Below are 25,126 nucleotides of genomic sequence, written 5' to 3'. Positions count from 1 at the left end.
GACAGGAGCTGAGCCAAGCATTGCTGGCCACAGTCAACCCCAGCAGTGCAGAATGCAGGCAGCACCACTGCGAGAATTCTGGGGGTTTGTCCATCATTGTTTTTCGTTGTCTCAGGCTCAGGGATGGGGAATGCTGGCTGCAGAATGTCCACCACCTTGTCTTAGTCTTAAGAATAATTGTGAGCTGCTGCCAAGCTGCAGGAACATCCCCCATCTTGTCTTTGTCTGAGCAGCCACATGGAACTACACTGAGGTGTTAGTGAACACCCTTTGCACGTAAAGAACCGTATCTTCTGTATACTTTTGTTATTAATATTGCTACTGCTACTGTGCTTTTCTTATTCCACTGCTGTTTGCTTTCAGTAAATTGTTGTCTCAACCCACAGTCTCTGCTTTTGTCCCTCTCTCAGTAGATGGGGGCTGGAGAAAGGGGAGTGGCTTATTTGAGGTTTAATTACCAGCAGGTGTTAAGCCACCACATGCACTCACCTCAAACACTGCTTTCATATTCCTTCATCCATGTTGCCCTTCTGGATTATCATCCTCACATCTGCCCACCAAGAAATCTCCCCTTATATAATTCAAATCTAAGCAGTTCAGTTCTCAAATGTTGCTTTTGTCCTCTCTCATTTTGCTTTATATGCTCCACCTGTTACAGGGAGCACCTCAATTTGCAGTACTGCTCTGACACATTTAACAGCACAATTATAGATGACTTGGTAACCACCCATTGACTAAAAATAACCTAGCAACTGAAGACACACTTGGGTATTTATACTTAGATATCCCAGAGGAACCCTTCACAGCTCCTGTAGCTGGGGAAAACATATGTATCTCACCAAATGCAGTAGAAATGTAGTAGGAATCCTCAGGGGTGGGGGCGGAGGGACGTAGGGGAAGTGATAACATTGCACAGCTGAAAGATTTTCCAGACAACACTCTGCCAGCTAATCCAACTCTTATCCAACTAGCTCTGCAATTAAGGTTTCCTACTGAGAACAACGACAGCATTATGACCTGGGGAATTTTCTACATAAAAAACCTCTGTGCATCTGGGATTGAAAAATTTAGAGCCTTAAAATCCTAGAGCTCCTACACTGAAGGTATTTGCCACCATTACAGTTTCTAAGGAACTCTAATGCCAGTATGCATATGAGAAAATATGTGAGCTGCGATGAATGAACTATCAGTGAGGAGGGAGACAGGCAGCATATCCTCTGTGAAGACTCTGCAGTGCTGAAACTCATTCTTGCCTTCCAAAGTATGGATTTTTTTTTTTTTAAATTCAAGATGTACCAAGTTGTCACACAACCTGTTCAGAAAGACATATTCTGATGTCTGAAGAAAGAGACATCTAAATGATGTGATTTAATTTCTATTCTACATTATTACATATGCTATGGCTGCCTGTGGCTAGTTTTATATTTGAGCAGAAGAAGAAACATGGAATTTAATGGAAAGAACCCCATGTGTCTTAATGGAGAACTTTTATTCTGCAGTGTCCATCTGCCCATCCTTTTACTACTCTGTTTTTTTCTCATTTGTCTATGGTCTTCATCCATTCCTGTCTTCACACTATGCTTTTATTCACCCTAAATAGCCAGCAGATTGCAGCAACAAAGAGAACTACTAATCTCAAAGAGAGACTGTACAAGGTCATAAGGGCCTTTCTATCTGCCTTCAGTTGTAAGATTATGGTCTTGAAATGAAAATGAAGTGTTCAAGATGAGGTTGGATGGGGCTTTAAACCAACTGATCTAGTGAAAGATGTCCCTAACCATGACAAACAGCTTGGACTAGATGATCTTTGGAAGGCCCTCCCAACCCAAACCATTCTGTGAGTCTATGAAAATTCAGGGAGAACATTGAACTCTTGAAACTCACAGTTAAGAATGATGTGCAAGGCATAGGCTGAAACATTCCAATGACTATAGGGCTATTCACAAAAATTGCAACTAAACTCAGAAGGCTTATCTTCATATTTTTATTTTTTATGTATTTTAAGATCATCTGGACTTTTAAACACTTCTCAAATTACAATTATTCACTCTTTTTTTCAGAAAAGGGATTTGTATTTTAACCAGGATGATTAACCACATGAAATTAAGGGAATGTAGTTATGATCCAGGTTTCCAGCATCAATTCTTGAGGTCTAGCTCAAAAACACACGACTAAAATGCTGCAACATTCAGGGAGTAAGTTCTTAATTGAGAATGAGACCCACAGAGAAAGCCACGCTGAATACACACAAACTCTATGAGCCATATCACAGCAAGCCTTTATAGAATGGCCAATACCAGTGTTGCATGAAAAAGTGAATAAGCTAACGGATTTGTAATGTCTGTTGTTTTCTTCCATCTTAGTGGAGAGGGAAAATAAAAAAAAGAAAAAAAAACCTAAACAAAATAAATAAACAATTCTATGGAAATGAATTCTGCTATACAAACTCACTGGCAACAGTTCAAAGCAATGAACTCTTTGACCTGTAGTTTTAACTTTAACCAGAGAACCTCCTTTACATTTCTTAAAAATTTGACTGTCCATATTTTTCAAAATCTGAATGTTACAAAAGTTGATCAGGAGCTGAAGTTAGGCCACTCAAATTCATTCCATTAGCAATTCTTTTTATAGCATGTATAAAAGGGAGCTGCAGCAAAAGTGGTGCATATCCAGAACACCACTAGGCACCTCCACAGTAAGTTAGAACAGGTTCTGAACATATGGAGAAGAGACAACAACTGCCTCTAATATTTGAGCATGTTGGGTGATGCTTGTGAGAGAAGTAATCTTTGGTTGCTATTAAGCTAGTGAAGGGGAAACAAATATTTTTCAGACAAATGTTAAGTGCAGATGGTTTAAAATTATTCAAAACCTTAAATAAACAGTTAAAATTGTTACATGCACAGAATTAACAATTATTACATTTTACGTATAAATTAAAATGGGTTTACCACTATGGCACTCTTTTCTTTAACCTAATAATTCTCATGTTTTCAAGAGATTATCAGACTATGACATTAAAAGAGACAGAGAATTTTATAAAAGTTTCTTCTGGGTCTGTGTTCAGGAACAAGTAAAGGTGAAATCTTTGTTAAATTTAAATCTTTAATGTGAGTACAGAAACTTGTTTGCTATTCTGAAATATAAAACAATCACTTTACAAGCCATTCATGTATAATATAGTCCACTGGTTCTTGAGAGTAAAGAAAAAGAAAAGTATTAGTGAATCTCTAGCTATTATTAAATATGGCCAGTTAATACTAAATGGTATAAGACTTCTTTTTTTTGAGTTGGAAGAAAGTGTATTATTGAAAGCTAATCTCAGGTTTATTGCTGGACCCTGTGGAATTAACACATTGGAGGCCTCTCTGTTTACACCTGGGTGGGATAATGGCAGGAACTGCAGATTAATAGAACTTTCTCTTGCATGCACAACCTATTCATTATTTGCTTGTCTGTTTTTGTAGGAAGTTTATTTCTTCTATTTACCAGATATATCAGGAGTCTTATAACTTACTATATTAAAGGAAGTAGACACTGCATAGCATCTTTTCACAAAACTTTTTGTGAAAAACATATTTTAAGTGGCAAACAACCCCTTTGGTTTTATTTTAAATTATGCTGTCCTAATAGAAACCTTTTTTTTTGCATGTTACATTATTTAGAAATAGAAAGCATAATTACAACATGAAATGGAGCATTTAAGATTTTTGGCATTTAACAAAAAAACAGTACTAAAATATGACCCCTGGGTCATGGGCTGGTGACAGTGCACAGCCTGAACTAACTTCTGTAAAAATCATGGAGATATTGTAGCTGATTCAGCTGGACAAAGCATAACAAAGAGTATTATACAAACATTGTAAGAAATAAAACATCCTTTTCTACAGCAGACTATACTCTCTCCTTGGACACTGCTTAACCTTAAATAGAGGAGTGGAGTGCCAAGTCCTGGCAGGTTTTAGCATCACGCCTGTGCTGGAATGTCTCAATCATCCTGATACTCCTTTGCAGGCTTTTAAACAAGAGATAAAAGGCTTTCTCTGATTTCTTAGTGTACACTCAGTGAAAGTCTCACACCAACAGCCTATGTACTCCACAGGTGAAAGTTCACAAGCCTTTAAGTTTTCAGTTGTCTGTGTATGTAAATGAAAGGGGAGATGAGTCATGATAACTAATGATCCTGACTGAACAGGGGTGTACAAGGTAAAATGTATCTAGTAAGGATGATACAGGCATTACAGCTTGAATCAAGTATAAATCTTAAACTAGCAGATTGGTTAAGACATCCCTGCAGAAACAGCTTTGACCTTAAAGTCACAGTAAAAATCTGAGTCTGATTTACCACACCAGTGTACTAATATACAGGGCTAATAGACATTAGATTAGCATAATATTATACATTGAATGGCTACTATGTTAGAAGTAGACCTATCAGAAGTGGGAAATGATGAATTGAAGTTTTTATGCATGAATTACCATATACAGATTAGATACTGTATTAATTTTTTTTTTAAATATTTGTTACCTTTTTTAAAGAAAAAATGTTTATTTGGTTTTGTTTAACATTTCATAGGAAACTGGTATAATCTATTCTGTCAGTAACCCACAGAATAATAAGTCAGTAACACAGTTCATAGACTATGCTCTCAATCCATGCCATAGTGCTTTGAGAATGTGTCAACACTCAGTGATTTCCTTACCCAGCTCAAAAGCATCTTGGAGGCACCCCGGGCAATGTCTCATATACAGCCATTGAGGGTTATCCGCTCCAAAATAGCTGTTATAATCTGAATGGAAGAACCATAAATGATTCAATTGAAATCATGCCTGAAAATGCAAAAGGAAACGAACACAGAACAAGCTATAACATTAGTGGGTCTAACAGCGTGCACACCTGAAGGTCTAGAATTGAAGACTTTGGTGTTTCCCTTACCGTGATCCTACTCTATGAGATAGCTACTTCAAAATGCTGAGAATATTCCTTACAAAATTCACCTCTACTGTTGTTTAGAGGAGTTATTTTGCATCATTTCAGATGTAAACAAAAACATGCAGTCACCTCTGACACAACTGAAACTTGGTAGAGGCTCTCTCCCCACCCTTTCTTCTTTTCTCTTTGAAAGAGTTTAAGTGTTCATATCTTTCCTATGAAGTGGTTATAGTACAGTACACTAGTCATAGCCTTCATAGTAAAACCATTTTAAATAAAAACATATAGGCTAAATACCGGATTTAAGTGCAGCTTACTTTTTTTTTTTAACTTTATGAAGAAACTTGAGCAGAATTTTTTTTCTCTGACTTTTTTTCTGATTAGAAAACTAATTGAATTCTATACAGTCAGACAAGATTGAATTCCCAAAACACATGACAGTTACTTCTAGAACTGAGAGACTAGTAAAAAGCAGTATACTTAATAGAATAATTATGGTTAAAGAGGACATATATGATTTATTTTGAATGACAACTACTTTTTAAATTGTTTTCTCTTTGCCCACATGTAACAAATCTTTATTTTCTTCCATTAGGAACCATAAGGTTTTAAAATACTTTGTTTTCAAAAACACTTCAGAACAATAAAAGGGGGGACATCAGAAGCAGGTGTGTACTTTATGTAGTAAACTGAAACATCAAATAGTATGAGCAAGATAACATCTAATTATATATTAAGTATTGCCTGAGGGATCAGCAAGGCGATCTGCAAGTAATCAGAAGTTATTTTGTTGAAGTACACATGTCCAACTGGCATCAATTCTAAAGACATCCCAAAGGTATGAAGATCTTTATCAATAATGTTCTATCAAAATGGATAGAATCCCTATATAACCAATGACCTCCTATTGTGAGAAATAGCTGCAATTTACTTTGCCATAAGAAAAAGGCCTTACTCTTTCCAGGTTATGTACCCTGCTGCTTCTCATACAGAAAAGCATTCTCAAGAAGGCAGTCCTTAAAAAAAAGGAGGAATACAATTGTAACAGTTCCATTATTTTTTACTGTTTTATTTTCTTTTTCCAGGTATATTACCAAATATTTGTAATCTTCTTTCTGATAGACATAACATAGAACAAAAATCCTTTAATGGAAATTTTGAATATTCCACTGTTAGTGGTGACAATATTTTTTTAATTGGTTGACTGTCAGAACTGAGTTTTGAAAACAGGTATCTTTTCCTTTTAATTATTTTTTCCACACTACAATAATCTTTAGCATCCTAGTTATTTTTGTGTGATTCATACTGTGTCTTATAGAGGAGTAATTTGACACAAAATATAAAATATTTCCCATTTTTTGTAAAGATAAAAATAGTCCTCTGAGTTACACTTTTCCTGAATATTTTGGTAGATATTTTAGGGCTGCTGCACTATGACAAAGTATTTTTACAGGAAATTTCTGGTGACAAAGGATTTTACTAAAATAATGTTAACCAGAGACATGAATAAACCAAAAATTGAAAAGATGTTAGAGTGTACAACAACTGAGACAAAATACTGGTTCACTAACAATTGTGAGATGAAGCTTCCTCTCTTGACTTCATTGATATTTTTTTCTTCATCGTGCATCAAATTGAATTACAGAATCTTGAATTCTGATTAAGAATCAGGTCCTGCATTTACTGAAAAACTGAAAGACAAGATGGTACTGAGTCTTTTGCTAAATCCAGAAATTAAGAATACATGACACTGGGAGCAGTCTGATGGTTGTGAATTCAAGTGAAGATTGGGAGTTGATGCTTGTGGCTCCTTTTGTGGTAAGTTTTTACAACACTGCAATAATATACTTCTCTCATTTTTGCTTCTTCTATCCAGAATAATATATGTTATGTATGTGTATAATAGAGGATATCAACCCTATTCAATCCCCAATACTCATAGAGATAAGGGAAAAAAATTACATTTCTCTTGCATTGTGAGGAAAGTCTTAACCATAGCAGAATATAATACTCATCTTGAGAAGCATTTACACTGTCACTCATATGGGAATGTTATTAAAAGCACTTCTATTCACTACATATTCAAATAACAATAGTAGAGGGATGGACTTCGTGGCAAACAAGCAACCTCATGAACCCCAGCATGAATGAGGTCTGTTCTTCTGTGTGTTTAGATCTTGTATTTAACTTCAATTAACTGAATTCCTTCAGTTCAATACTTTTCAAGGTCATGCCAATTCTCTACATTTTAAGCAGTAGGAAAGGACATAGTATGTTCCCACCATTGGGACATTTATAGAGTCTCTGTCTTCTAATGATGATTTCATAAGCATTTTTGTTGCACTCATCCACTAAATTAGAAAGCTTTACATGGAAGCAAAACAGATATCTGGTTTTCTGAGCCTCAAAAGTTGCAGAACCCTCTTCATTGTCCTTAAAGACAGCTCACATTCTTCAAATCTCTTACTTGTACAGTGTGTCTGCTGCTATTACTGGTTACAAATAAAAACAAAACAAGCCATAGCAAAACCAATTTTTTTATTAAGTCATTGCAGCAACTTTTCCGCTAGTTTGGAAGTCTCTCACCAAGCCCTTTCCAAAAGCCTTGGGAATATTGAATACTCTTTTTTCTGCTCCTTGGTGCTAATGTCCTGAGCCCCACATTCAGAGTTTAACACTGACCACTATTCAGCCAGGAAAATTAAAATTATGTTATAGTGGCTTACTAATTTACCTTCTATCAGCATCTTGTTAACCATGTATAACTGCATGGTGTGTCTGAATTCACACATGTGAATGAAGGTTATTTCAGAAAGAAAGGACAGACTGAAAGAACAACCTATATCCACAAGGAAAAAGTAGAGTAGACATTTGAGCAAACTGTTTAACTTTAAAGGCAATTAGGCAATGAAATTACTTGCCTGAGGAGGTAGTTTAGACAATGTAATGAGAAGTGCTTAAAATAGAATAAACTGTTTGAAAGACAGATACAGATGTAAACAATCCTCCATGTTTTGAGCTAGATGAATCAGGAGAGGTATCTTTTCTATTCAAATGTCTGACTAAAAATGGTATTCTCTTTCTTTGTGAACAGCTTTCCAACTTATGATTGTTTACACCTGTTCTGAATACTAAAGTGAAACTGCACTCCAAAAGGCAGTTTAACCTCACTGTATCATTATAAAGTGCATTTATTCATAACAAGCATCTATGAAAAACTTCCAACAAAAAAGTCCTTAGTCAGGGAGATGCACATTGTTGCAAAAATGGATTGTTTCTCTAAGTGCTTATATGGCCCTATTGCTATAGCATCCAAGTGCCTTACAAACATTAATGAATGTATTCTCACAACACCCCTGGGAGATAGAGATAGTATTATTAGCTAATGCACAAAGAGTAGCTTGTCCAAAGTCACACAGAAAGTCTGTGGCACAGCCAAGACTCAAAACTGTGATTTCCTGCCCACTGCTGTAACCATGACTATATTCTCCTATCCATATACAGCATTTCAAAATTTGTTACATATAACCTCAGATCTTTACACAATAAGCCTTTCTGTTCAGCTGTAGATCCAACCACTAACTTAATAAAGAAAAATAACTTTGTTTATCTGGAAGCTTCATTACAGCAACAAATTTGCAGGTTACTCAAACAATGACAGTTATATGGACCATAACTGGTACTGATATATGAGAGCAATGAAAGAGAATTCCCTGATCATCACATTCAGAACAGAAGGCATCATATCCAGAACATGACTTTGAAACCATAATATTTTCCTTCAGATAATGTACATTATACAGAGAAGTCTTGTTTTGAGAATAAAGGGAAGAAAAAAAAAAAAGAAGAAAAAAAAAAGAAAAATAAAGGCTAGCTGTATTCCCCTAATAGTTCCTTGTGGGTAAACTATTTCTGCAATAAAAGGACACACACCATATTTCTAGACATAAGGAGGTCAGATCTGGAGGGACAACTGCAGTAAGTATATTTACACCTGAATATCAGAGAAGAGTATATTATATATGTATGATATTATTATCATGTAAATATATGATATTGAGACATAGATAGATAGATAGATAGATAGATAGATAGATAGATAGATAGATAGATAGATAGTTTTGCAGTCATTTAATGAATTCAGAGATCTGAAGAATGATAACAGGATTATTCTAAATCAGGAACACAGCAACTTGTCTTATTTTGGCAAAGGGGAAGCACCGGCATTACATTTTTTTGTCAAGTGCTAAACAATTAGAAAAGTGAAAACAGTGTACAACTGCATAAATAATGGAAAATGGTATGATGACAAAGTGAATAATTTCCAACAACAGCACTTTTGTCAGTTCATGGCTTCATCTTTTAAGAAAGATGTAGATAAATTAGACCTGGTTTTAATTAGAGCTACCAGATAGGAAAGGGGATTTACATTAGACACTAATTGAAAACAGCTCATGTGTCAGGACAATTAAATAAATAATAGAGCACTTTATTATTGATAGTGAATCCACATTTTAACACTTGTTTAAGAATAAGTTAATAAATACTTATTGGGGTGATCCTAATTCACATTAGAGGATAGACTAGATAGTGTCCTCAGATCCATTTCAGCCTAACACATACATTTGATCACTGTACAGTTATTCAGACCATTTATTGTTCAAGAAATCCTATTTTGGAATCTCTTATCACCTCTCTCTTCATCTCTATTACTTTTTCTTCCTTCTCTTTCTTTCTTCCTCTTTCCCCCATCAACTGTTTGTCTTTCAGCCCTCTCTCTGTTCTTTCTGTGCGCATTTAAAGTCACACATCCCTATTTGGACTGGAAATTTCTGAGATGTCTGCCTTTAGCAATCTTAGCATGTTAAGGAACATCCTATTCTTAGAGATCAGATATCTGTTCCCTACAGACTACATCAAGGTCCAAATTTAGATAAAATATTCTTTAAGCTGCTCATACTCTCACTACAGGACCAGAAAACTGCAATGAGTTGGTACTTCTGGGTAATTTTTATCATCATTTTTATTACCAAAGTAATAGGAAGATAGACTGTACATTAGCAAAATTATCAGGTTAGAGAAAAAGAGACTCTTGATGCTAAAGAGCTTAGGTGCTCAGTTCAGTTGCAGGAATAGTTTTTCATTTTTTCTGGTTCTCCCAAGCACAGGGTCAGATTTTTTTGCCTGTTTATTACCATCACAGCTACCTGTTCATGTTTGCACATGCAAAAAACTTCCTCCGATTTAACCTGTGGGTCATTCTGTTTCATAAAAACCAATGTCACGTGAAAGACAAAAAGCTGTCCTGTACCATAAATTTGTTTCCCTTAATTTCTTTTGAGACTATTGACACAGGGCTTGGGTAGAGATAAATGGAAATGCACTCAAATGAAAGGATTATAAGATTTAATGGTTCCTAGTTCCAGGTGAAATGCAGTCAAACAGGAGTGTAGGAACTGTTTCAAACAAAAGACTAAAGGAAGACTTTTCACTTAGAGCACCCTCTTGGAGATATAATTCCCTCTGGGACTGTTTCCTAATACTGAAATCAGGCCATGTTATCTGGTTAGAACAGGTTCTTTGCCCTACTTTGCTCCCACCTACATAAAGCTATCTGAAATTATACAAAAGCCATAACAATATCAATAAATGTATTTTGACTTTTTGAAATAGCAGTCTGCATATCTCCCACTAAGAAGGAGTACAGTCCCCTATAGAAAAAAAAATCCATATTCACTGACATAGAGGTTATTAGAATAGCTATATTTATGTGCAGTTTAGAAGGGACAGTACAAAAGACTGACTAAAAGCTCACATGTCTGGCAAGTCAAGAAGTGCACACATGAAGAAAAATCCTTACTTGATGAGAAAATCAGCCTTTGCCTAGAATGTGCAGGAACCTGCAGGACACTTTTCAGACAATCTGGAAAGAAAGACTACTGAAGTTACAGTGGGTACCAGAGAGCCCACTTACAAGATGTTAGTAAGGGCCCTCTGCTGTGAAGTGTGTGGAATGCCTGGCCAAACACTAATGAAGAAAGCCACAGGAATCCCATACTGGAAACTGAAAGTTAAGCAGTTAAATATGAACATATGGAGCTAGGCAAGCTGTAGGAGCCCCAGATAGCGGTGATGGTTTAGACAATAGCACTCATCATTCCTCACAGGATGATCATATCAATGAGAAGAGTCTCAGAATTGTATCAGTTAAAATGGATGGCTTCACTTAAAATGGACAACAACTATCAACATAATCAGTGAAGGGAGTCATGATGACTCAGTGAAAAAAAAAAAACAAACACATAAAATGTCTCTTGGCATTTGGTCATGATCAGCATTGTGCTAATTTTACCAGGAGTTAACAGACTGTCAACAACATACAGGGGGGAAGATCTTAGAGAATGGCAAGTGAAGCACATTCACTCATAAAGGTGATACTTTTATTCTTTGTGTTAATAATCTGTGATATAATATCACAATACTAAAATACAATCAGAAATTTAGTTGTGGGGCAATGTTTTGTTACTTTTGATTTTGCTTGGTTTATTTTGTGTCAGTGCTTGACTGCTGGAAAACACAGGGCCTTTCTGACTTTCACACAAAACATTAGGGCCAAATGAGTGAGAAAGGTTTGAGGAATCACTGCTAGCTATCACCTGGAATCTCAAATGAAAACATGAGTCTGCTTCATGTAGCTTCATTTCACTTGGTAACAGAGATAATTTCCTCTTATCTTAGCAGTCTTCAAGTCACAGAATAGTTGAAGTAAGAGGAAGCTTCTGGAGATCATCTAGTCAAATCTCCCTGCTCAGAGCAAGGTCAGCTGGGGATACAGGTAACTCAGAACTCTCTGTGAGGATACAGATCATCAAACCCTGGTGAACATCTTCGTATAGTGTTCAAACACCCTTATAAATAATAATAATAAAATATTGAAATTGTATTTCAATTTGTGCCTATTTTATCTTGATTAATCATAATAATTTAGTCAAAACTCAGCCAAGATGGAAAAAGTCAAAGGAGCCTGTTTCTGAGAGAAGGGGGTGACAGAAGCTGTTGCTGTTCAGCTGAGCAGTAGCATGCAATACTAACTACCACATGGATCTACAGATCGCCGTGGCAAAGATATCTTCCATGGGCTTCCACATCCACAGAAATTTTACTGAAGTCAACTCCACATGAGTCCTGGCAATAAGCTACATGGATAATGTTTTCTTTCTCCAAAACTTTATATAAAATGTATGTTATTTGATAAGGACAAAAAAGACAACTACCTGGCGGTCTAAGAAATAGAAATTTGCAAAACACTAACAAAAGTTAGAGTTAAGGCTTACAATATTTATTGCTAAAACAAAGTTTAAAGGAACATTTTAAAATTCATGTAGAACATGCATATAGCATATAAAAAGTGAAAATATCAATAGGATTTTCAAACTTTGCTTAAATTATCAGAGATTAAATTCTTAATGACTGAGTAAAGAGGTTAAGGAAAATAAGAGCAAAGTGTTAATTGCATCTTTAAAATTCTGCTGATTTTATTTTGTTTAATTAAAGATTAATAGTTTGAACTCTTCCTCAATAATAAGTAACATAACAGAGTAAAATCACATTCTAGACATTACAAAAAAAAAAAAAAGGGTATTTTCAGGTAAGCTGAGAGACAATATCACATCGTGCTATTTTTTTAAAACAAAATAAAGGGAAAAAGAAGAGACATAAATTAAAAAAAAAAGCCCCAATATCCAATATTTTGGTTTGCTTTCTCCTAAGCAATAAAGCAGATTCATTTTGAGCAAGGACTTATTCATAACCCTCCTAAATGTTTTCATGGTCATAGAATGTAGTGTGTTCCATAAAGAAGAAGAACACTAAAAAGAATTATTTATAATCAATGATATTTAATATAAAAGAACTTTAAAAACTCTTCTCTGATCATTTCAATATAATGATTCTATCCTAATGCTTTCTATGCCCCCTGCCCTATGCTCCTGCTGCAGCGCTGCTGCCTCGTGCTGCCATGAGCTGTCCCTTCAGCACCACAACCCACCACAGCAGCTGCTGAACCACTTGAAGCCCTCCAGTCAACTCCATCAGTTAATCGTCTCATGAAAGAAGAGTGCTGCCATCCTATTCAGAGTCTATGGATGTGTGTTTAAGAGACATAAATTAAACTATTCAAATTGAGTTCTGAATTATGCATGTGTAAAAGTAGTCATTTAGAAAAAACTAGAAACACTGTGATTTTATAAACCAGCACTTGTATAAATACAAAGAAATTCCTTCAGAACTATGTATTTGATAAATCTATATGTGTTTGAAAATCCTGTCAGAATTGCAAAGCAAGAAATTATTTCTTCTCAACAACTAAATACGCATGATAGAATTCCTTTAAACAGCCAACTAATTTTTACTAAATCCCACTTTATAAAACTTCATTTTTTATATGGGTGATAAGTGTAGATTTTCTTTCCGAAACATTTGAGTGTCTCTATGATACAAAATTCCTTCTCTGTAAGTACTAAAAAGATCATATGAAACAATGTCTTTGATGTGCTGCAAAACTGTGTTTCTTAGTCAACAGAAAAAATGGAAAAAAAAATCACAGACTGTCACATATGCATATACATGACAAGATGAGATTAAAAGTCCAGGTTTAAAACCAGCACTAAATGCATTAAACTCTACAGAGACTGTTTAAATAGCCACAAAGTTATTATCTTCTACTGTATGTTTATACCTATAAATACTCTTGCAAATTTCAGATGTAACTGAATGTCCTGGGTTCAGCTAGGGTAGAGTTCATTTTTTCTCGGTACCTGTTACAGTGCTCCATTTCAGATTCAGAATGAGAATGGTGTTAACAACACATTAAATTTTTTGCTGCATTTCAGATGCAAAATGAGGATGATGTTCATAACACTTGGAATTTTTTGGTTTTTGAGAAGTTGTGTTTATCCTATGTCAAAGACCCTTTTTTTTTCCTTTTCTCATGCTCTGGCAGTGAGCAGAGCACAGAAGAAACTGGGTGGGAGGCCACTTGGGACAGGTGACCCGAACATACCAAAGGGTTATTCCATACCATAGAACTTCATGCCCATTATATAAACTGGGAGAGTTACTCAGAAGCTGAGGTAGTCCAACCTGGCTTCAGGAAGGAAGGTCTGGAATCTGTCAGCAGGTGGTGAGCAATTGCATTGTGCATTACTTGGTTGGTTGGTTGGTTGTGGTTTTTTTCCTTTTTATTATAATTCTTCTTATTATTTACCATTATTATTGTGGTTTTAATTATTAAAATTGTATTTTCAATTATTAAACTGTTCTTACCATACAAGTTTTACTTCAATTCTCCTCCCCATTCAGGGAGAGGGTTTGAGAGCATGGCTGCATGGTGTTTTATCTCCAGCTGGGCTTAAAACAACAGTCCTTTTTTGCACCCAATGTGGGGCTCAAAGGGTTAAGATAAGGACAGATCTGACCAAGGGCTGTTAAAAAAAAATTAATATAAACATTCATTGCATTGGTTTAACAGTTGCTAGACTTATTTGTTCTCATATATGTGGCCTTTTGTCTGTATTGTACCAGTAATACATTAGTTGCAGTATGTGTTCTCCGTGGTGTATTTCATAGGATGGGCTACTGATATGACAGCGTTGCTGGTTGGGACACCAATCTGGTGTCTGCATTCAGTATTGCAGGCACTCTGTGCTTTGGGAGCTAACTCCTGGGAATGATTAATAGTCACATTTTGTGGTTTCCTCTGGAGAGGAACAATCTATGGGGAAGACACCTTCCTAATTTTTTTCTCCCGTCTTTTTTTCCTCTCTTGTAATAGAGGCTAATTACAGTAGTTCAGAATTTTAAAGATTTTGGATATCCTTTGACTACCCTTGAAACCAAACTGCTTTGTTTTGTTTTGTTTTGGTTTGGTTTTTTTTTTTTTTTTTGGTTTTTTTTTTGTTTGTTTGTTTTGGTTTTTTTGGGGGGGGTTGGGGTTTGTTTTTTTTTTTCTTTTTTTTTTTTTGTTAGGAACATGTTGTTCTGAATGGTTCAGTTCTTCTTTAAGGTCAGAAAAAATAATTAAGATTATTATCCAGAGGTCTGACAAAAAGCTGGATATTTCAGAGTTGTGGGGTGTGTAGGATTGTATGGACAAATACCCAGTGCAGTTTGTTCCTCCAACATGTTTTCACCTTACCCCTGAATAAGTCCAGATGCCATAAAAACCATTAAGATATTTTTTTAAAGTGTGCTGGCACCTGGCACTCCAAAGAGAACCCAAATTGCTGCAATGTGTTGGGGCCTGGCCCAGGTTTATTGAGCCATATTCAACACAGCTCAGTGCCTTCAGGAGAAAAAAGGTCTCTAAATCTGACAATGAGAGAAGAACAGGCCCTGAAGCTGCTCCAACCACTGTGACAGACACTGTGGCTGCAGTGTAATAGTTAAGAAGAAATTACATTTTCTCCCTTTTGATGTAATGAGGAGATTGTTTGTGCTGGAAAGTTCAGAACTCCACCTTGTGGTAGTAATTTTAACTGTAAGTTGAAAATTGGGGAGATGAAAAGGAACACTGAGATGCACCCAGAGAAAGCAGGAGAAATTCAGGTTTGAACTACAGTGAATTAATTCTGTTGAGGTTTATTTGAAGAACCTTTCAAATTCACTTAAGATGTGAGGCAAGAAAAACTGTATAAGGATGTCTTTATTTGGGAAAAAATAAGATTACAGAACACCACAATGTGTAATATTCACTGTGGAGATAGGCTTTCATCACTGCTCTACTCCTGTCAAGACAAATGCCTCAAAGTTAGCACATATCTATGTTTACAGAGAGCATTCTATGGGTTCCTTTAGCTTTTTTCTACCAACAAATGCCAAACATTCTCCTGGACTTGAATTGTTTAAGGAAATCCAGACTGTCCATCTCCCACCACATACTGCAATAAATACCTGATAATCAACAATATAAATTCCATCACTCTATATTTCTATATGAAAAGCAAATAATCTGATAGCAAAAGATCCATACTTTTTATTTGTAAACCAATATCTAACCATATAAGCATCTGGAAATTTTCCCCAACTTAAAGAAAAATGACCATAGCATCAGTCTGATGTACAGAAGCTGAAACATTCATATGCATATATTGAAAAAAGTTCCAGGCACTACTATTTAGTCATAATATTGTGCTTCCATTTTTCATTATCCTGCAGAAAAAGAGGTTTGAGGATGACAAGTTGGCCGACCAAGTTACTATTCCAAATTCCTAGAACTCCACCGATGCCCTGATTTATCTGTTTATTTTTGGTGAAACACAATGCATTTTGAGGATCCCTGTTTCCTTTCATTATACTGCTGACTTGTAACTGACAGTCATATGCTCTAATGCTGATGTATCTTTGCAGAAAGCATAAACTTAATTATGTAAGTTATTTAAAAAAAAAACAAAATACTACTAATTTATCTAGAAATACTTGTTTGGTGTCTTTCTTTCTTTACACCATCTAACTAATTATTTTACTTGGAAAAATCCATGCCACAGAAAGTCTTTTCCTGGAGAGGAGGCCATTTCTTGTACATCTTCAGTCACAGAAATGCATAAGCTCAAAAACCCAGAGAATCTTGACTGCCAGGGATCTGCGGCTGTTCAGTGTAAGTAACAAACCCTGATTCCTGATCAGATACTCTTTTATTACTGGAAGTATCAATTTTTTGCAAGAGATATGAGCTCTACATATCATCACATACAAACAGAAGAAGAAGACATCAACTATTCCTTTGTATTCTTGGCTAAGCCCTTCTATGCCTTCTGTCAGGAGTCTCCTGCAGAAGGAGGGTGCTGATAGCAAAGTAAAGATACTCTGACAGAGTTCAAGACACATTTTGCCAACTCTCCCAGGCACATGGTGTGATTCTTGGGGCCCTCTGCACAGGGCCAGCAGTTGGACTCAATGATCCTGGTGGTTCTTTCCAACTCAGCATATTCTATGATTATATTCTAAGATTCTATGCTAATCTTCTTAGAGAAGACACTAGAAATAGTCTTAGAAAAAGTATTCCTCTGTTTATTGTACACCTGAGAACATTGTGCCCCAACAGCTCACACTAAAAACATGTCTGCACACAAGCACTGGGCACCCCTGACTAGATAGTACTTCAGAAAACCATTGTGTAAAGCTTAAAAAACAAGGACCAAGCCATTTCAACAAAGAAATGAGTTCTTACCTGTCCCTGGCATATACCCTCGTGGACCACCACCACACTCTTTAAAATTATTCCATAACTATAAACAAATCTGCATCATCCAAATACACAAGGCAGACACTGGTACATTTCTATCCTGGCATGAAACTAGTAGCAAAAGTCATAAATTGCTTATGTTCAGGGCTTGCAGACAACTATAAATATTTAGATCATGATAGTATAAAAGTTTTACCCACCAGAAGAGAGTAAAATATATGATACAGCTATAAAAAATAGTAAGATTTCATTAATTTTTAGCATGGTTGCCCCTTAATGAAATGTTGCTACCATTATTCTGTGCTGCACAAAGAAATCAGAATGAAGGCCTGTCAAACTTACATGTGCAATTGCAGCAGGATTTTCTGTAAGAAAAGAAAGGTTTTAGTAGAAGAAATTAAATGCTTTTCTTATCTTTCTTTGGTTCCTGTACTGATCAATGCACTCTACCTTGAGGCATCTGAATTAAAATTGAGCTCACTGTATGACTTATTGAAACATAATAAATATTAGGCAGAACAGACAAACAAAAAACCACATCATACCAAGACTTCTCCAAACCCCAAACATCTAAATTTGCAGATTTATGTACCTCAGTCACCAGGGAAATAGAGGTTTCCTACATCTCCCCTCCTTCAGTCTCATCTTTTCCCTCAGGTTCCTACTCCTAACCTGCCCACAGAGCTCTCTTCACTTTAGAAAAATTGGCAGGAGTTTCATTTGGAACTTCCACATTTCTCTCTCTTAGTTTCAGAATTTCCAAGTTCAAAATTCACCAGATACCCATGTAACTTTTCTACTTTTTATGCTCATTCTCTCTGGGAGAAGAGGATAGCAAGTAAAGCCCTATACTTGTTTATTATCTTCTTGGGTCTGATGGCTTCACATAGCTTGTACATGTATTATTTTTGTTATGGTATTTCAAATGCCCACTTCTAAGGATGGTTTATGTATGCACTCTGTGACAGTACTTAATGTTTTATTAAAATTTTTATGATACAATGTGTTTTAGAGCGGGAAGCCACTGGCAATAACTTTGGATCAATTTCCAAGTGAGAATTTTTTTCTCAAAGAATCTTAGCCTATATGCCTTTATCACAGCCCAATTCCTACATGATATAATAATCAGAGTCCATGTAAACTGCTTGCTTTCATTGGTGTTAGTTTGGTAGGAGCAGATTTTCTACAAGATTTTCTATAAGATTTTTGTTTTCATCTTCTCAGGGATTCCACTCATCTGCCAAGGGCCAGGGAGCTCATCTGAGCAGTGTCTCAGCACCTTCTCCTGCACTGACCCCCCAAGTATTGCCCTGCCCTGGGACTGCATTTTCTGATTGCAAGATGCTGCCTTTGATACCTCTCTTTGTGAATCCACCATTTGTGCCTTACTCAGCACCATTAGTCAGTGTTGTTGGCAATCCCTCACATTAGGAAAAAATACAGAAGTAGTCAAAGGAAATATACTTTACAGAAGAATTTCCACTGAAAAATAAAATAAAACACATAAAAAACTAAAAAAAAAGTTCTGTAAGCAGAACTTTTGTTTCTTGAACAAAAAAGTTAAGAAATTCTAAAAAGCAGATGTCTAAAGAAAGAATTGTAATTAGACATGTGTAATAAATCCCACACAGTGTTTCTGATTAAATGCACACTACTTTTACTTCTACATTTTTAGAAAAAAAAACTGTATGACTTTCTCAATAATCTTAATTTGCATTTCCTTCGAGTATCTGTGTCAGAATCTGTATATTCTTTTGTGAACTACCAACAACAAAGCCAGCCCACAACTTAGAACAATTAATTATGTCAACACTGATTGTTTGCATACATTATTCAACATTCTCAGGTAGTCAGGAGAACTGTTCACAGTCATGAGAATTTAAGTCCAACTTTTGCAATTTAATATTTGTAAGGATATTAATGTAAAGTATTTTAGAATATTTGTAGCACTACATATATGACTTTCATTTTCCAGAGACCATTTTTTTTCCAATTTATCAAATATTTCTGATATATACAGCTACAGCCACAGGTACCTTTCCTTTCTGTAAAAAAATACAGACAATAAAGCACAGCAATACATTAGAGTACTATTCATAAAGTAACTTCATTAAAACTCAGATACTTTTTTCTTTAAAACACATTATCTCATCAACTTCTCACTTGGGTATGATCTCATTTCTAAGAAGCAGTAAGTATGCCTGCTTATGGAGGACAACTTTAAAATTACTTATACTATAGAATGGCTTTTTTTTTAAACTTAAAAGAGCAGCCACAGAAACCAACACACAGGTTAATTATGGCTATATTTTGTAAAGTATTTCTGAATTGTATATATATTTATGTATATAAGAATATATAAGGAGAATATTTTTTTACAAAAATTTCAAGTTTCTTTAAAACCAAGCCAAATTAAGTATCAACTGAATGGTACAAATATGTTAATCAGATAATTTACTTGCTAATTTAGTAGTTTAATGTTGAAAAAAGAAAAAAATAATTTGTTTTAAATAGCATTGTTTGGTTGCAAATAGCACAGTTTACGATTAAAAGCTTTGACACAAAATCTGATCACATAGACCTTACTATCTATGGTTTCTGATATATGTCATAGATAGATGAACGGTGGTATATTTTTAAAGAAAAGTAAATATGTAAAAAAAATTCTTTGCTCTTCTTAATGATTTGATTAAATTACAAGAAATTATGTGGAAAAAACAAGTGTCAATACTAAAGGTTATGATTTCTTTTTGGTAGAAAATTCCTAGGCATAGTACCAAGAAGCCAAATATAATGCATAGAAAACCTTTTTATTTCCAGGAAAGGAGGAGGAGGTACCAGAAAAGGTCATTTGAAAATATCACGGGAAAGTGTAGTACCGACTGCTGCATTTATAGTAATTACAAAGGAAATAAAAATAAAAATAAAAATAAAAATAAAGATCTATTTTTTTTCAAACATTTATAATATTCCAGGTGAAAAAGTACTTCTGAAAAGTTGTTTTTTGATACTGAAAAAATTTCTGCCATTTCTTCAATCCTTATCACTACTCAATTATTCCTGACTTCAAGATGTCCAAGATTTGTTCACTGCATTTTTTTAAGTTCCCAGTGCTGCAGTAAAAATAATTAGGCATAATCCCCCCACAATACTCTGCAGGGTAGTTGTCATCAGTCAATTGTGAAGGCACAATATATGCACAACAACTGTTTCCAATTTGGTGCATGGCTCAAAGCAGATACAAACATTCCTTTCGTGGTTGTTGGCAGGGGAAGGGTAAGAGATACTAGCAAACACCTACTGCTGTTAGCAGTGTGCCAAAGCAGAATTCTGCACAAGAAAATGTTACAATTCTCTTTGGAAATACAAAATCCAAAGGAAATCACGCTAATAGAAAACAGCATTTGCTCAGAAAATGCACATACACATACGTATGGGCTTATAAAAAGTTAATAAACAATGCTTTGTTCACATTTCAATCATGTTGAAAAAGACAGTCTTCCACACTGCTTTAACAGCAGTGATACTGCATTAGTTTCCAACAGCCACTATGTAAAATCTCTACTGCAAAAGCACAGCATTAAGGTGTAGAGTTTTGTACACCAGTGAACTAACAATATGTGACAACATGAGCAATAATGGAATGTAACTTCCCTACCTTTACATACCCTTCACAGATTCATATGACTTAAAAGAGCACTTCAATGAAAAAAAAAACAAACCAACCAAACAAACAAAAACCAACTAAACTTTAGGAGGACAATCCTAGTTCACATTTCACATAATTCACATAAGAAATCACAGGAAAGTCAAATTTCTCCCAATATACAGCTCTCAACCATTTGGCTGAATTACAGGAAGACAGTTGAGGTTTTCACATCTTAAAATGGGAAGTGGCAGGTTCACTCAAACAGTGCTAAAGAAAGAAATCTTACTGAGCCCTGAATGATAGAGCCCAGCATATAAGGTCTTCCAAGGAAAGTCATACAAATAGGGTGATATGGGAAGTGTCCCTAACTCCTTGGTCAGTACCAGAATATCTCTAGCATAGGTTACAACACTACAAATAGTGTTAACTGAAAGTTTTCTGATGCACGTTTCTTGCCATTAGCCTAAAAGCTCAAACACTGATAGCTGGTATATTTGTAAGGCTTAGTCGGTAAATCCATAGCAACAATGATATGCAGGAACATTTATCATGTAAATATCAGCTAGGCAAATATCAGCACTTTTTAAAAGCAGCCTCTGATTATACCATCAATTCTACTATCCTATCAATTTATAACCTTGAAAGAAAGAAAAAATAAAAGAAAATATAATGAAAAGTTATTTAGGGAGTATCAAATGATGCTAAAAGAACTTGGGTGTTTCAAATAAAGCTAGCAGCAGTCATGCTCTAGGGAAACAAAAGTACATGATTCTCAAAACAAACATCTTGTGATGTTGTGGATTCAAGAGAAGACAGGACAAGTATGGAGAAGAAATTTCAGCTGACAGTAATGTAAGAAATCACATCACAGTCAGAAAAAACATCCAATATGGGAAAAGCTGGAATAGTTGTTTTGACATACCATATATGCTTGTCCTGTTTTCAGTCCCCTTGAATACCAACAAATGAGTGTTGTTGGAGACAGGAGGAGATGGACGATTGAGCTGAACTCACATGATCATTCACAGGTTCTTGCAGTCTTGCTTAAAATATTCCAGTTTCTTTGCCATAAATAAGCGAATGAAATATACCCCCACATTTTACTAAACATTTTACACTTACGTTGTGGTTTATGACCATCTGGCAACCAAGCCCCACACAGCCGCTTGCTTACTCCCCCACCAGAGGGATGGGGGAGGGAATTGGAAAGGTAAAAGTGAAAAAATTCATAGGGTGAGATAAAGATACTTAAATAAGTAAAGGAAAAATTGCACACAGGCCAGACCAAACATGGAAATCATTCACCATTCCCATGGGTGGGCAGGTGTTCAGCCATCCCCAGAAATCAGGGCTCTATTGCACATAATGGATTCTGGGGAAGACAAACTCCAACTGTGTTTGTCTTCCATGTCCCCTGCTTTCTTCTTCTGCATCCAGTTTCCCCCAGCTTTTATGATGACATACAGTATAGAATATCCCTTGGGTCAGCAGGGGTCACAGCTGTGTCCCCTCCCAAATACTCATGCACTCCCAGTCTCCTCCTTGGTGATATGGTATGAAAAGTAGAAAAAGACTTGGCTCTGTGTAAGCACTGCTCAGAAATACTGAAAATATCTTTATATTATTAACATTATTTTCAGCACAAATTCAAATCATAGCTCTATACTAACTACAATGAAGAAAATTAACTCTACCCCTGCCAAAATCAGCATAGCTTGCATAGTATCCTTTTAATGTAAAAAGTACCTTTACATAACAAAGAATGTAGCCTTTTTTTAGTCTATTCAGGAGACTACATTTTTAGTTTTCCTACTTGTTGGTATATGATTAGGATGGCCCTTCATCCAAAATGCATTTTCACTTTTACTGGAAATATAATCAGTGTATTAATGATCTATGTTGCAAATCACTTGCATACTGCCATACTTTTCTTCTCACAATATATTTTCAATAGGTATCTGATGTCCCTATAGGGAGAGCCTGATTGTCATAATGATACAGCAGCATGGAAGCCAATTCTGATATCATAATAGAATACTACACTGTCTGTGACCTTTTGCAGTAAGCACCACACTAAAAATAATTACTTACATTTAAAATCTAAGCCAATTTTTTTGCTGCCACTTTCATTCAACTTTGATAGATTAAAAAAAGTAGAGATCTTCGAGTAGTTGTAGTCCAAGATCAGATCTTGGCTTATGGTATACATTATAAATTGTGTTTAGCTGACTCTTCTTATTCTGAATACAAGGAAAGTTACAGGATGGTGCAAAAAGGGGGCAAATCAGTTATCCAGTGCACAGATAAATAATTTTCTGAAATTTGAGGTATTCAATTTTGTATTATTGTAAATAAAAACATTGCTGGTATCTAGTCTTACATTTAATTTTTTGCTGGTTTTGTTTTGTAGTAGAACTCCCTTCTGTGCAAGGGCTTTTAAAATAGGCTATTTTTTCATTTGGACTCTCAGATTATCTACTTTCCAAATGTTTAGCTATTGAGGTTGTGATGTTAAAACAGATACCTATTTCTTTATGCTATGTAAGATGTAACTTTTATTTTTTTTACTATTACATTTACATCTTAGATTCCAAAAAATTTGCTTTTTAGTAATCTTGAGAAATACATTAGATTGGGTTTATGATTAATCAAAGGACTATTAAGCAGCTTCAATTCACTCCTGTGTCCTCCAACTCAACAGACCATTTCCATGACTGAATTGCTTACAGTATTTCAAAGAGGATTTGTGAAATTCATATTTCACTTTCAAAACATTATCCATACTTGTAGATTGTTCTTAAAAGAGAGAATACATTTCTGATTTTAACAAAAGTGTTATACTTACAGCACTTAATATGTATACTATTAACATTACTTTCAAACAGATGTAAATGCTTCAAAAATGCTGTAAAATAATGTAAACAGAAAATCAGAACAACTTTATGTTTTATGTCATACACTTAAGTAAATACACACTGTATAAATAAATTCTTAAAAAAAATTTGTTCGTAAGAACTCAGGTTTTGTTATTAAAAAATTCATCTGGTACTTGGAATATTTCTGTGCATGGATTCTATACTTTGGATAGACTGAATAAATTAAAATGGTTGTTTTCTAAGAGTTAACAAGATTATAAATAAATTTAAATGAATAAACTGACCCAGACTTTGCATTTTCCCAAGAGATACAAACCCCAGACAGAGCAGAAAGGTGGCAAACTGAACATGCATTGTTAGATATGCCTAACAAAGCTAATCATAAATGTTAAGTGCTTTAAAAATTGCTATGATATAAAGTTTGTTGAAGACATTTGGGAATCCTTCTTCTGTAGCAAAATTAATTAAACGAGAAACATTAGACTTTCATAGTACAATAGAGGGGAATTTTATTATGAGTAAGCTCTTTACAACAAGTTCATTTGGGAGTACCATGTCTCAAATGGTACCTATTCAAACAATATTATTTTTAAAATGGATCATATATATCCTTCCTCTATGGCTCATAATTCATATGCAATAAATAATTTGAAATGCTTAGGTTTTTTTATTATTGTATTTGATTCATTTACACAGAGTGACTCAGAAGAATTCTCCCTATATCAGCATTTCAATTTCTAAAATCTCATTAAATTATTTTAGTAGGTATACTGTAATTTAACCTCATTAGGATGTTTGGTCATGTCCATAACTTCTAGTGCAATAGATTCCTTTATATCCATTGACCATCCATTTCCCTTGCATCCATGTCTTGGCCTAGGTTCACACTGTCTGTGTCTCTGCGAAGAATAAAATATCAGACTTAGCAGCAAGTACATATTTGTTGTAGTATAAACCATCTTTGTGTTCACACTGTTCATACTGGAATTGGGAAGTGGGTTTCCATCTCTGCTTAATTCAGAAATACTGAATCCCTATCTCACAAGATATCCATAGCAATCACCATGTGTGGTTATTTGAAACTAGGCTACTGAGTAATCTCAAGAGCAAGCAACACTGATTCTAAACTAGTAGTAACTAAAAGCAGAAATTAGTTTATTTGTTCAATGTCTAAGGTAAAATGGATTCGTATTCAAGGAACTGCATTTGGAACCAAACCTATAGCTCCTGCAAATTCATTGCCTGTTCCATTAGACTAAAATAAGATATTTACTACCTTCTGTTCTGACCATTGCATCCTTTGTTGGCATACAGATTCAACTTCTAGAATAATCAGTATCTTTATCCATGGCCCTGTAGTCTGGTTATTACACCACTTGCCAGAAATTAAAAATATTAAATTTAATGTTCTCTCACCTAACAGACCC

The 25,126-nt window shown here is 35.1% G+C and overlaps 1 protein-coding gene across 23 annotated transcripts in view; it reads right to left on the bottom strand.

The window, feature by feature from the left end:
* TAFA5 (TAFA chemokine like family member 5) overlaps positions 1 to 25,126 on the bottom strand; it is a 466,608-nt gene that overhangs the window by 363,225 nt on the left and 78,257 nt on the right. For 20 of the 23 annotated variants that reach the window (XM_064422128.1, XM_064422126.1, XM_064422127.1 and 17 more), the window contains exon 2: positions 4,704 to 4,790. The exons of the other annotated variants lie outside the window; for them this stretch is intronic. In XM_064422128.1, coding sequence (XP_064278198.1) covers positions 4,704 to 4,790 — 87 coding nt within the window. The remainder of the gene's footprint in view (positions 1 to 4,703; positions 4,791 to 25,126) is intronic. 23 annotated transcript variants of the gene reach the window in all.

Source organism: Passer domesticus, chromosome 5 (genome assembly GCF_036417665.1).
Source record: "Passer domesticus isolate bPasDom1 chromosome 5, bPasDom1.hap1, whole genome shotgun sequence".
NCBI classification, from domain to species: domain Eukaryota; kingdom Metazoa; phylum Chordata; class Aves; order Passeriformes; family Passeridae; genus Passer; species Passer domesticus.
This window is presented reverse-complemented; position numbering and strand designations above follow the sequence as displayed.